Consider the following 14332-nt stretch of genomic DNA (forward strand, 5'->3'; position numbering starts at 1 on the left):
TTTTTTTTTAGATTTTATTTATTTATTTGAGAGAGAGAGACAGAGATAGTGAGAGAGGGCACAAGTGGGGAGAGGGAGAAGCAGGCTCCCCGCAGAGCCAGGAGCCTGATGCGGGACTCAATCCCAGGACCCTGGGATCATGACCTGAGCCGAAGGCAGACGCTTAACTGACTGAGCCACCCAGGCGCCCTCTGTTTTTAAGTTTTAACCTCCATACTGTTTTCCATACTGTTTTTCCACCAGTTTGCATTCCCACCCATAGTGTAAGAAGGTTCCTTCTTCACCACATCCTTGCCAACACCTGTTGGTTCTTGTGTTGTTGATTTTAGCCATTCTGACTGGCATGAGGTGCTATTTCAACGTGGTTTTGATTTGCATTTCCCTGATGATCAGTGATGTTGAGCATCTTTTTATGTATCTGTATATTTTACCAATTTAAAAAAATGGAAAAAAAAAAGGGAAAGTGGACAATTTGATTCCATGTGCCAGTCTCCAAAAAGTACATATGCTTTGATCCAGTAACTCTACTTCTAGGAATTTATCACTAAAAAAATTAATGACACATGCAAAAATTTAGTTTCAAAGATATCTATGGCAGCACTGTTTATAATAGCAAAAAGATGAGATTTAACCTACAGGTCCAATAACGGGACAAGTTTGCTAAATTACAAAAAGAGTCTTACAATGTGATACTATGAAGCTTTAAACAGTGATGTAGACATGTATTGGAAAATGGCTCATAAAATAGTCACTTTAGAAAACATTATAAAATATGATTGTATGAACTTATTTTTGTTTATAAAAAACCACATATAAACCTACAGGAAAAAAGACTGGAAGGATATACCCAAAATGTTTATAGAAGCCCTAAGTCTCGGTTTCGTGAAACACAAAATGGGATTACTATCAATGCCCAACTCATGGGGGACCGTGAAATTGAAATTTGGTGATACTATATAGATTAGAACACATGCTCTCAGAGAATGTTAAGTGAGGCTCATAATGACCTCTCTGGAAGGGATTTGGTCCTTCCCTGGAATGACAAATGAAACCTCTAATTCGAGGAGGAGAGATTCCTTCCAACACCCCTCAGTTAGAAGTGCCAGAGTCCACACTAGATCCAGGTCTTCTGGCTTCAACAATGTCTGGGTCTCCCCCTACCCGCAGTACCCCCAGGGGTTCCCAAACGTTGGACTTCTGGCCAGCCCCTGGTAGCCCACCTTTCACATGCGTTATCTGATGGCTGAGTTATAGCCGTCCACCCTGCAAGGGGACAGGCCCTCATGTCGGTACTGGTAACTCAAATGCACCCCTCAAAGCCTGACTGCACTCCACGCCCCCAGACCAGGAAGGCACTCAGCAAAGGCCAGGTGCACACACAAAGAACACACCTAACCCCTTCTAAGATGCCCCAACAGCATTCCCCTCCACTTGTTTCTCTCCCTCTGGAGGCCAGGCCCTCGCTCCCAGGACTGCAGTGTGGGGGCAGGGCAGCCGTACCAAGAGTGCTGTCCCGCCTCCCCACAAGGCCAGCGACCCACGCCCCCTTTGCAAAGGAAGCCAAAATCAACAGCTAATTCCTGCCATACCAGGACTAAACTGCCCCCCCCCCCAACAAAATATGCGACTATGTCCTGCCCTAGGAGCAGCCTGGTGTCTTTATTTTCAAAGTTTCAATAAGCCACAAGCTCCCAGGTGAGAGCAGAATAGCCTGGGGTTGCACTAACCGAAAGAGAACAGAAAAACAAAAACAAAAACTCGAGGACTGAGGAAAAGAGAATTTAGTGGATCGTCAATTCTCATGGTTGCTAAATGGTTTGGGGGTTTTGTTTTGGTTTTTTTTGTGGTTTTTTTTTTTTACATTTTTACTTTCCACAGCACCTTCACCACTTAACAGCTAGCTGTGGTATTTGGGGAGAACCGAGGCCATTTTTCTCCACAGCCAGGCCCGTGTTCTACCTGTCAGCTGGCAGGCAAGCCTGTCCAGAGGGTGGTCTGCGGCCTCCCTGGTGCTGGGCTGTGAGCGAGAGGGGAAGAAGGGCAGGACTCATGGCTGGAGAAATGGAGGGTCATTCCTCCCTACATGTCACCACACAGAGCTAGTGCCAGAGAAACGGAAGTGACACAGGCCCAAGGGAAGAGGCAGCCCTTTGCCACGGAACAGCCCTCCGAGAGGTGGACAGTGATAGCGCGGCTTGGGGGGCTGAGCGGGTGAGCTTGAGATGTCGACAGCACTGGCCCTGAAGCTCCTGCCTGCCCATCAAAGAATGGCTACCTAGGGCCAAAGTTCTAGAATACCAGCAAAGAGACACTCTGAGCTTTATTTTTTTTTTAAAGATTTTATTTATTTATTTGACAGAGAGAGAGGGAACACAAGCAGGGGGAGCAGCAGAGGGAGAGGGAGAAGCAGGCTCTCTGCTGAGCAAGGAGCCGGATGCGGGGCTTGATCCCAGGATCCTGGGATCATGACCTGAGCCGAAGGCAGATGCTTAACCGACTGAGCCACCCAGGCACCCTCACCCTGAGCTTTACTGCAAGGCTCTCAATGCCCCCTCATTTCCCAGTCAGTCCCACACCCGCCACCCCCTTTGCTCTAAGAAGGTGTGATCACACCCCACCTCTCAATAAGTCACCTCCATTTCTCCTGGACCTTCTCTTTGGACTCTTCCTTTACCTGAAAGGCACCTCTTCTACTCATCTGCAGATGATTCCTCCTTAAGTTCAGGTTCACCTCCAAGCTAACCTAGAAAAGCTCCACAACTAGCTAGGGCTCATTCACTTCCCTCTCTGCGACAGAGTGGTTCAATCCAACAAGTACTTTTTGGGCATCAGGGATGGCCCCAAATGCTGGAGTCACAGACAGCCGGAGTTCAAATCCTGACCTGGTCACTACTGGTGTAACTTGAGGTGAGTCGGTGCTCCCTGAGCTCTGGGATTCTGCCCTCCATACCTTTCACCTACTTTGGTAACAGCACCCTGATTTTCCTTTGAGGAACCATTCTTCCAACTCAGTCCATAAGATTCAGGTGGAGAAATCCCACCACTGGCACCAACCCAGAAACCTAGATGAGACCAAGCCATGTCAATGAGACACTCTCTCCTCCTGCAGTTCTAAGTGCTATGTGCTGAACCATGTAAACCTGGAGCTGTTGAGAAAGACATCAACACAAGGAGCGCCTGGATCCAGCTATGCCTGATGCCCAACTACCTGCCTTGACTTTCTACTTACATGGGTGCATACATTTCCAGTGCCTCCCTCCTTTTTGTTGTTGCTTTTCCAGCTAGTTGGAGTTGCATTTTTGTCATTATAACCCTAAGTCTGATTATATGGAAACTGATCCCCAGAAGTATGATGTCAGAGGGGATAATTGCTGAAGTGCAAGACTGGCTGAGTTAAGGTCAGATATGACTGAGGATTTACCATCTCTCAACTAAGAAACTGGAATTCTAGATACACAGCAGCAGCAGTGCCTGTTGAAATGCAGCCTATTTTGTCTTGAGGTGAAGACTGGAGCTTAGGGCATCTGGTAGAACATTTCAGGATACTAGCCTGTGCTGGATACTTCTTAGGGTCCACAGTAAAGACTACAAAAAAAAAAGGGCAAGCTTCACTCCTGGCAATCCCTCTGGACAATGCAGCTTTGTTAAGGGGCCTGTTTTGGTTGTGGACAACAATCAGAGCTGGCTGAGGGTCAAGTCAGATAATCAGGGTTGGAAATTCCCTTTTTTTTTTTTTTTAAGTAGGCTCCACGCCCAGCATGGAGTCCAACACAGGGCTTGAACTCACAACCCTAAGATCAAGACCTGACTGTTATAAGAGTGGACGCTTAACGGACTGAGCTACCCTGGCACCCCAGGGTTGGAAATTCTCTGCTCCTGCTGAAGGTAGTGCCAGAGGAGACAGGAAGACCAGATCCTATCGAGAGCTAAGGCTGGGGCCTGGGAAAGGCCTGATCCCCCATGATCTCACAAGGACCCCATGCTACTACAGAGCCAAATGCAGCTTGCGGGCAAGAGGTATGAGCACCCCCCAGCCCAGCCCACTAAACTGAGGGCTGGGGCCTGAGAGGGGCTCTGAGGCCTGCTGCAGAGACAGAAACCTCTAGGTCCGGATCTACAGCCAACGGTTTTGTGTCAGTAAAACCTCTGGCACTAGTTTCTTAACCACGGAGATGATCTGATGCTAAATGTCCAAAGGCTTATTACTAGGTTGTTCTGGAGAACATTAGAGCCAGACCGACCCCAAACCTGGAAAACAAGGCCTCCAACCACTCAACTCTTAAGGCGATCCCAGACATGTTACCCCCATTTGGAAGTGGGCTGCTAGGAAGCTGCAGCCCCAGAGGGGACTTTGCAAATGCCACAGAACAGAAGTGGGGGCAGCCCCGTGGCTGGGGCACCATGGCCAGCAGGAAGTTCACTGCCCTGACCCCAGCTTATTTCTATTTATAGAAATAAGCTACAGACTAGCCACCCCTGGGGTGTTTCCATTTCCTGATTTTTCCAAATGGTAGACTCCACTGACACCATGACCGGTCTGTTCAGGGACTGGACAGGAAAGAGTGGCACCAGTTAGAGCTTGTGACTCATCAGGCTGGCCATAGCTACCTCGTGCTTAGCTCCTCCTCCAGAGCAGCTGCTTCTCCCAGAGCCACATCACAGCAGCAGCAGACTTTGCTCACCTGATGCCACTCCCTCAGGGGAAGGGACCCTAACTGTTCCTCTGTGCATCCCTGGCAGGTGCAGGCTGAATCAACAACTGGGGGCAGATTTTACTTTCTCCAGGAAGACATGGGTCAGGGACTGTGAGGGGTACTACGACCAGAGGCCAGACACCTGGCAGGAGGAACATACTGACCGAACTGGGGAGACTGGGTCAAGGTCCAAATGAGCTTGAAGGAGGAAGAGAATGCTATAGGCTGCTGGTGGAGGGAAGCCTGCAGGTAGAGTAGGCACCTGGATTGTGCCTACAGGGAGTGTTAGGGCTATCTCCGTGCACAGTGAATAAAGAAGGGGCCTGCTGGGCATGAGCGGAGGCTCAAGAAAAGGAAAAGGGGCAGAACTCTGTAGATCACGTTGGACACCAGGAGCAGACCTCATTCAGCTGGAGCATGGATGCTCCAGGAAGGGAGAAGAGGGAGAGAAGATTGGGGGTGCAGAAGAAAGGACCACCTGTCCCCCAAGGGCTTCCAGTTCAGTGGGGAGACAGGCCCGGCAGCCAGGAGCACGCAGAACCAAACAAGCAGGCTCAGTGGGGAGACAGGCCCGGCAGCCAGGAGCACGCAGAATCAAACAAGCAGGCCCTGCCAAGGGCTTCACAAGGGAGGCACACAGATCTTCTGAGAAGGGCCTCGAAACTGAATTAGTCTTGATTGCTTTTTAATACAAAGTAAATGGAAGATGTTCCCCCCAAACAAATCAAGATGGCGGTGGGGCAACACCATGAAAAGTAGGTATCTACCGGGGTGCCTGGGTGGCGCAGTGGGTTAAGCGTCTCACTCACAGTTTCGCCTCAGGTCGTGATGTCAGGGTCATGAGACTGAGCCCCGAGTCAGGCTGCGCGCTCAGCATGGAGTCTACTGGAGTTTCTCTCGCCCCCTCCCTCTGCCTCTCCCCCCACCCCGTGCTCACTCTTGCTCTCTCTCTCTCTCTCAAATAAATCTTAAAAATAAAATAGGGGCTGGCAGAAGTCACAAGGGGATCGCTGCAGGGCCTGGGGAACAGGGTGGGAGAGCAGACTTGCCACTCCAGTCCACAGCGACTGATGGCGACCCCGAAAAGGAAGTTTTCTGACCAACTCGCGCAGCAACACCACTGCCCCGGGCTGCTTCCACGCTAAGCAGACCCAGGGGACAGTGGTACAAGGCTTCACTGGGGCTGCGGCTCCTAGTCAACCCAGGGCTAATGGAGGCCAGGAGATGCTGAAGCCCCCCATCTAACCAAGGCCCAGGTAGGCCCCCTTGTGGGCCACCCTCAGGGACAGAAGGACAGTGCCCAGACGCATCGTCCCTCCTGGCTGGCCGCTGGGTTCTGCAGGAACTGCCGGGAACCTCTCCTCTGTCGGGGCTCCTGCACCACCCGTACTCTCCTTGTCTGCGTGGACCCATCTCAGTGGTAACTGTAATCTGCTCCCCGGGGGGGCTCCTGTGTCACAGGTAGGACACAAGCGTGAAAGAGACAACCACCTGGCCATCAATCTAAGCTCTGCTACTTACAGGCTGCACGATCTTGGACAAGCCTCAGTTTCTTCACCCATACAGTGGGAATAACAACTGCGTCCCACCTCATAGAGTAGAGATGAGGATGAAACCCCTTACGGAAGCTGGAGGGTCATGGAAGCCCCATGCAATACACACACAGACTCAGGTACCGTTTCTGCATTCCAGACGAGAGAAACTCAAGACTGCTGCAAGTGCCCCTTCTCTCAAGTACCTCCGTCGGTGCTTAGGGCCCTGCCTGGGAATCAGAAAGCATCTTCTGGTCTAATCCACGTCCTCCTGACTTCAGAGGAAGGCCTAGTCCTTGTGAGTGATGCCTCAGAAGGACACGGGTCCTTCTGCCATGAAGGGGAAAGTGGGTGAGTTGCGTGTATTTTTATGTCTTTTGGGCCCCGAGCCTGCTCCTGACTCCCTTAACAAACAGGAGCTCCACGCTGGAGACACCCATACACGTGCCCCACTGAGCCTCTGGGCCTGGCCTGCTCAGGCTCCCCCATGACACATGGCCCCATCCTCCCTCCTCCAGCCAGGTGTGCCCAGAAAACCCTCTGCCCCACTGGATGGTACCAAGGTGGAGCCACGAAGCAGAACCCAGCACAAAATGGTAAAGGAGCCGTGGTGTAATGGCTTGGCCCAGCAGGCTCCTGGGGGCGGCCGCCTGGAGATGGACAGAGCCTGAAGCTGCGAGGCTGCCTCCGGTGGAGCATTCTAGTTCAAGCACAAGCCGACTGCTGTCCTCGGTAAGTCGCTCCACTTCCATCAGCCTCGGCTTCCACGTCTGTAACAGGAGAGATTGGCCTAGACTGCTTCTATGAGCGCCCTCAGTCCAGGATTCTGAGCAGCCTTCCCAGGGGGTATCTACGAGTTCTGGCTGCCCAGGTTCAAATCCCAGCTCTGCCATTTCCAGTGAAATCCATGAGTCCCTTCACCTCGTCAACCGTAACTCCTTGTCTGTAACAAGGGAATGAAAAGAACACCTACTCAGGGTTACTGGCTGGATTCAGTGAGGATAGGGCGTACCTGGCATGGAGTGAGGGATTATTCGTAACTATTATTATTCTGTGAATTCTGCGGCCTCCTGCCACCACCATCCTCTCGATGGACTGAATGTTTGCGTCTCCCCACCAAGCTCACACGTCATACGAAGCCCTAACCCCCAATGTGACGGCGTCTGGAGGTAGTGCCTTCCGGAGGTAATCAGGGTTAGATGAGGTCATGAGGGTGAAGGGATTAGTGGCTTTATAAGAAGAGGACAGAGAGAGATGGAGGAAGGGCCATGTGAGGGCACAGCGAGAAGGTGGCCATGTGCAGCCCACGCAGAGAGCCCTCCCTGAACCTGCTGGGACCTTGATCTTGGACTTCCCAGCCTCCAGAACTCTGAGAAATAAATCTCCGCTCTTGCAGCCACCCCGTCTGTGGTATTTTGTTATGGCAGCCCAGCAGATTAAGACAACCCCATGACCCGCCATCCCCATCCCCTACTCTCTGCATGGGAAAACCCACTAGGTCCCCCCAAACCCAGGAAAATCAGCATCATGCACACCCTGGAGGCCACATGCACGATCGCAAGCACAGACAGGGTCAGGTAAAACTCAGCATGCCAAGCGGCAGGGCGTAGTCACTGCAACAGGACAGGGAGGACAAGCAGAGAGGAGGCAGGCAAGTGGGGGGCCACGAGCAGTCAGTGAGAGGCGGGGAGCTAGCACAGGCCATGACCAAGCAGCCCACACGGGTGGCTCTTGGCTCCTTACCTCCCCTGCAGGACCTCTGACCACCAGGACTGTGTTCCCCCAAGAAGCTGGAGGCGTGCTGGAAAGAGTAGAGAGCAGGAAACAGGGAGCAGTAGGTAGAGCCAAGTCTACAGGAAAAAGTGCTGGAAAGGGCCCCACAGAAGGGTGTTAGGTTTGGGGAGTCCATGGCAGAGTGGTTTTTCAAGAGGCCCAAAAGACCCAAATGCTAAATGAAGCAGAGCCCCATGACTGGCCTATGCTGGGGCACAGAAAAAGGGATGAGAGAGCAAAGGGAGAAGAACCCACATACTGGATCATCCCACATGGCCACCTGCCCTCCCACATGCTGGTGCTGCGTCTGTCCAGGGTGACAATCTCGGCAGACTTCCTGGGATGATGTGAACAGTCTCTCCAAAGGGAATGGGACCCGGGGTGGACACACAGCCCTCAAGCAAGAGCCAGGGTCAAAGGAGGCCGTGCCCTGCACAGATGTCAGTCAATCCCCTGGGATCCTAAGGAGACAGAGGGGAGGTTCCAATCCTGGTTCCACCCCAAATCTCTGGGCAACTCTGGACAAGGTATGTATCCTCTCTAGGCCTTAGTTTCCCCACGTGTAAGATGGAGAGAATGTCCCTACCTATAACAGAGAAGGTGACACTCTACCATCTCAGACACCCAATCCCCCTATGGCCGTAAGCATGTCTAGACTTTTCTCTGGGGACTGGGTGGTGCTGAAATAAGGAAATGACCAAACATCTAAGACTCCTGACAACAATCTGGGCAGAGGGGCTCCTGGGACACCTTACTGCCACCAAGGGCCAGCCCTTAGGGCACAGGTCTGGGGAAGGAGGAGCCTGAAGCACAAGGTCTGGGGTCAGGGTTTTACTAACATGTAACCCCTTCGGGGTCAGTTCAATGGCACTAAATAGTGTCCCAAGTGAGCCACCACCCACAGCCCCATTATGAAATTTCTGCATCACTGACCCTGTGTGCCTCGGGCCTCACCAGAACACCCTTCACTCTGGGAACTGGTTCTGACCTGCCCATCCCTGGAGGCCACCCACAGGTGCCCACAAATACCTGAGGAGGGACAGGCCGCTCTATACCATCAAGCACCTGACAGGCAGCCAGTGGCAGTCACCGGCACCACTGGACAATGGGATGGCCCACTGTTTAAGTCTTTCTCAACCTTGTGACCCAGCCTCTTGGTTGTGGTAACCCTGTGAGGGCAGGTATTACAACTCTGTTTCACACATAAGGCAACTGAGGCCAGGAAAGGTAAAGCGGTAACTTGCCCAAGGATGTGCAGTTGGGTGACTGGTTCTTGACAGAGCCAAGGTGAGAACCTGAGTCCTCTGTCATCTGGCCTGGCGGCTGCCGTCGGCCGGCATGCACTGGCGTGCCTGGTCGCCGCTGGGTCCACCCGGTGGGTCAGCGCCCGAGTGCTACTAGGGGTTACGGATCTTGGACACCAGCCCTGCAGGCCAACTGCCAACATGGCGTCTACACCCCTACGGCTGCTACCTGCTCCTGGCACAGGGGGTCAGAGTGCAAGGAGCTCAACATGGTGGTGGGGAGCCAGGGCTGGCGCTCTCCGGGGCCCCAGCCGGGCCCACACCTACCTTTGATGACAAAGGCCTCTGCCAGCAGCCGCATCTGATACAGTGGCTTGTTGTCCATGGACATGTCATCAATCCCGGCCCGCGCATACATGCTGATGGCATCTCGGTACGAGCCCTCCACGTAGTGCAGCTTGCCCTGGATCAGCATGGCCTCACGCAGGTACTGTGGCTGCAAGGACAACAAACCCATTAGCAGGCTCCTGCCTGGAAGCCCCTGCCCCACCCCCACCCCATAACCTGGGAAGAACACCTGCCTCCTCCCATGGAGCCATGCTGACTTGCCAGAGCCCCTCCTCCGGGAAGCCCTCCCTGGCCCTCAAGCACGTGTGACATCTCCCTGTTCTCCATACCTGCAGTCTGTGGCCTACACTACGGCTCTCACTGAACTTCTTATGTGAGTGCCTAATCGTTGTGTGTGTGTGTGTGTGTGTGTGTGTTTGTGTGTGTCTTATGCCCCCAACCAGACTCCAGGCAGCTTGCAGACTGGGCTCGGTGTTCTCTCTCCTGAAGCCCCAGAGGCGTCGGCCCCAGTCTGGTGCTCAGGAACTCAGGCATTGGTTCTCAACACGAGTCGGGGGTCAGGGACCCAGCCAAATGTTGTGGGGCCTGAAGCTCACATAACTGGGGGTTTGTCTTTACGTGCATAGCTGTACAAATATACAGTGAGGTGAAAGGCCGTGGAAAGAGTCCATGCAGTAAGGGGCCAGCAGCTGAAGCCCCAGCCGCAACAGCAGGACCTGTGTGAGGAGAATGGCCCCATCAGCAGAGGGACAGGATGGCAGGAGAGCCAAGGCCTGCTGGGCCACTGTCCTCATCTCAAGTGCAGAATTAAGTGCCTGAATTCAAACCTGTTTTCTTCCCTCTCTTTCTCCACTGCTGCTTATGCCCCAATCTTCACTCCATACAAAGACTCTTGGGGCCTCCCTTGGGCCCCAGGAAGTCTGGTCGGCCCTGTCCCAAAGTCCTGCCCCTGGACATGCATCCAGCCTTGCTCCAAGATCTCCCGCTTGCCGTGACCACTTCTCTAGCCCTCTGCCTCTATCTCTGTGCTCAGCTGACCCATCGCCCCTTTGGGCTGGGCTCTGGGCAGGGCCCCCATCACCCACCAGCAGTTCTGTCCACAAAGCTTCTTGGAGATGCAGGCTGGCCCCCAACCCAAGCCTCTGTCACCAGTAGGAAGGTGCCACCCCTTTTTCCCTTTGGGGAGATTGGAGTTTGGGGGACCTGTAGTCCCAGGGAAAGCCTCCACTACTCCCAACTACCTACTGCCCTCTCAGAAGCCAACCAAGAGATATGGAACACACCAAAGCCAAATTCTCCTTTGCACTGGTGTTTTAGTCATTGTAAATACACATTTTTCCCTTGCCTTTGCTCACATAGCTCCCTGTCTGGAACAGTCTCCCCCTTCCCCTAGGTCTATCCAGATCCTCTTCCATCCTTTGGGAGCTTGCTCAGGCCCACCACTTCCTAGAAGCCTCCCTGAGTACCAGGGGATTCCTTCTGCTGCTGAACTCCTATAATGCATCTGCCAAGTGGACCCACTCAGCCTCTGTAGGCCTGACCTGCTCCGACTATTGGTTAACTCTCCAAGGCTGAATTTTTCAAGTGCATTTGCTAGTGTCCCCAAATAGACCACCTACTCCCTCCACCAGGGCCACAAATTATGCATTCCCAGAACCTTGTGGCCCATGGTCTTCCGTAGCTGGGCAAAGATTCTGCTGTTCCCCATATTGGTTTCAAGCCACAGGCCCATTTTCTCACTGCTCGGGCTCATTTTCACCATTGGTGAGAGCGAGACCGTGATACCCACCCCTCACCTCCCATCACAGCAATGCCAAGAGCATCAGAGTAATGCAAGTCCAGAAAAGAGCTTTGAACTTTTCTTTAGAAAGGAGTTAGATAAATACAGGGCATGAGTCATTGACATTATTATCCTGCTCCACTGTAAATGTGGAGAAGGGCAGCTGAGCTCAGAAGGACACACTTCAGGGTGTGATGACAGGGTGTAGCTCGTGGTGGTTCCTGCTGGACCAATGGCAGCTCACAACAGAGCTTCCACCAAGCTGGGGAAAAATTAAGGACAATGTGAGTGCTTCATATGCTAAATTTACACTACTTAAAGAGCTTCCCTGAATGGGTCCACTTGGCAGACGCATTATAGGAGTTCAGCAGCAGGAGGAGTCCCCTGGTACTCAGGGAGGCTTCTAGGAAGCTTGGGACCCATTAATCAAGTCCAGCCCTTTTGATTGGCAGATGAGGAACTGGAGGGCCCAAGATATCAGGGGACATGCTCCAGGTCAAACAGCTAGTTTATTTAATGCACCTTGCGCACCTCTCCCCCCAACTCATCAGAGCTACTCAGGATACTCAGCACTCCAGCTGGGGCTTCATCTGCTGCCAGGAAAGACCGTCCCCCAGCCACACCCTGGCCTTCAGGCTAAAACAGAGAATCCCACAAACTACTTTTAATATTTTATCGTGCCTAATCAACATCAAGTTTTTGGCTTTGGCCTGGATAACCGTGACTATCTGAGTGCTATTGGTGCCTGTGTATGTCTTTGATTAATAAAGCAGAGTAAAATTTGTTCTCCAGAAATGTGATTTGACATACAAATGATTTTCCTGATAATACATGTGGATGCTATTCAGCCAATCCAAAGAATGAAGTATTGGCATGGGGAAAGCTCCAAGTGAAAGTTCTTGTCAAATATGGATCCTATGACTCTAGTAAGAAAAGAAAGCCCAATATGTGTGCATGTGTGTTCGTTAATGCACAGAGAAAGGCGCATAGGACACACACCAAATGGTGACCAGCGCTCAACTCTGGGGATGGGGGTGGGCATGGGGGTGGCAAACAAGAACTTTTATTTATTAGTCAAACTGCTCGTTTATTTAATGACTTGTTAACAATAAGCCTGAGTCATCTTACTGTAAAAGCAATTTTTAAATAGTTAATGGAGTCTGGAAAAGAAACAAAGTTAAAAGGGGCTTTGTAGGGGGAGGGGAAGCTTGGGACCCATTAATCAAGCTTTTGACTGGCAGATGAGGAACTGGAGGGCCCAAGAGGTCAGGGGACATGCTCCAGGTCAAACAGCTAGTTTATTTAATGCAATACAAAACCTCCCAGAGCTACAATAATCCCTGCTGAGGAGTCTGAAGGCAATATCCTTAAACTCCCAGTACACTTCCCCCACAAAAAAAGCCCCACACTTCTTGGCCTGGTATTTCAGTCCCCGCTCACTGGCCCCAAAGTACCTCTATAACCTAATTTCTCACCATTCCTTTCGTTCCTGCTGATTGACGTACTTTAATGAAAATCTTATAAGAGGAATCATTAAATGATATATTGCTTCCTTCTTGGAATGCCCTATCCTATCTCTATATGTTAATACCCTCCCCCCACCTTCAAGGTCTAGCCACCCCACCCCCCGCAAAGAGTCCAATTCTAGTACTACCATCACCCTGGGTTGACTCCCCACCTCACCCCAGGCAGTATCCCCCTTGAACTTGCCTCTTCATGTACAATACTCCTGTTGCATGTGTCATAGTCCACCTAGGACAATTTGCCAGGAAGACTTATTTTCCCAGTAAACCTGCAACCTCCCAAAGGGCAGGGTCCATGCTGGATTCATTTTTAGTGTCCTCGGAGTATAATGCCTTGTGCACTCGGTCACCATAAATGCTTTTTTTTTTTTTTAAGATTTTATTTATTTACTTGTCAGAGAGACAGAGAGAGAGAGAGCACAAGCAGGGGGAGCGGCAGGCAGAGGGAGAGGGAGAAGCAGGCTTCCCGCTGAGCAAGAAGCCCAATGTGGAACTCGATCCCAGGACCCTGGGATCAGGACCTGAGCCAAAGGAAGATGCTTAACTGACTGAGCCACCCAGGCGTCCCACCATAAATGTTTAGGTCAGTAAATACATTACTTTGGAACATCTTTTGAAAAATCATGTCCTCTCTGGGTCTCTAATGACATACCCATACCTCTATTATAGCTCAGGATACACTGTAATCCAAATCCATCTCAAACTTGAATATACACAGGAAATCACCGGGAGAGCTTGTTAACATGAAGATTCTGATCCAGATTTTGCATTCCCTTGATGACACCCATACTGCAGATGGGTGGACCATGCTTGAAGCAGCAAAGGTCTGGAGAGAGCTGACTATATTTCCCTCCATACCTCCCCTTGGTGCCTTTTATACAGTAGGTGCTCAATAAATGCACATAGACTTAAACTGGCTTGCCCTGTTCTGAGCTCTTCTGTCACTAGCCAACTTCACGTTTCCCTGTTTCCAACCGGATCATGGGCTCACTGAGGTCTTATTGCCCTGGGACCCCCAAAGAGCCCAAAGGACCAGGCACATACTAGGTCAACCAAATGCTGTCTAATAGAACTATAATTTAAACCACATGTATAATTTAAATTTTTCTAGTAAAATTTTCTAGTCACATTAAAAAAGGCAAAAATAGGGCGCCTGGGTGGCTCAGTCAGTTAAGCAACTGCCTTTGGCTCAGGTCATGATACTGGAGTCCTGGGATCAAGCCCCACGTTGGGCTCCCTGCTCAGCGGGGAGTCTGCTTCTCCCTCTCCCTCTGCCCCTCCCCCCTGATTGTGCTCTCTCACTCTCTCTCAAATAAATAAAATCTTTAAAAAAATAAATAAAAGAATTTTTTTTTTTTAAAGATTTTATTTATTTATCTGACAGAGAGACAGCGAGAGAGGGAACACAAGCAGGGGGAGTGGGAGAGGGAGAAGCAGG

At 51.4% G+C, this 14332-nt stretch overlaps 1 protein-coding gene across 2 annotated transcripts in view; it reads right to left on the reverse strand.

The window, feature by feature from the left end:
* The window catches only part of TTC7A (tetratricopeptide repeat domain 7A), a 116335-nt gene that overhangs the window by 92668 nt on the left and 9335 nt on the right, over positions 1-14332 (reverse strand). Inside the window, exons 2-3 of one of the 2 annotated variants that reach the window (XM_078056608.1) lie at positions 9571-9739; positions 7970-8027 (exon numbers count right to left, since the gene is read on the reverse strand). In XM_078056608.1, coding sequence (XP_077912734.1) covers positions 7970-8027; positions 9571-9672 — 160 coding nt within the window. In that variant the 5' untranslated portion in view covers positions 9673-9739. The remainder of the gene's footprint in view (positions 1-7969; positions 8028-9570; positions 9740-14332) is intronic. The other variant, XM_036121655.2, reaches the window with a different exon arrangement.

The sequence above is a fragment of the Halichoerus grypus genome, chromosome 10 (assembly GCF_964656455.1).
Source record: "Halichoerus grypus chromosome 10, mHalGry1.hap1.1, whole genome shotgun sequence".
NCBI classification, from domain to species: Eukaryota; Metazoa; Chordata; class Mammalia; order Carnivora; family Phocidae; genus Halichoerus; species Halichoerus grypus.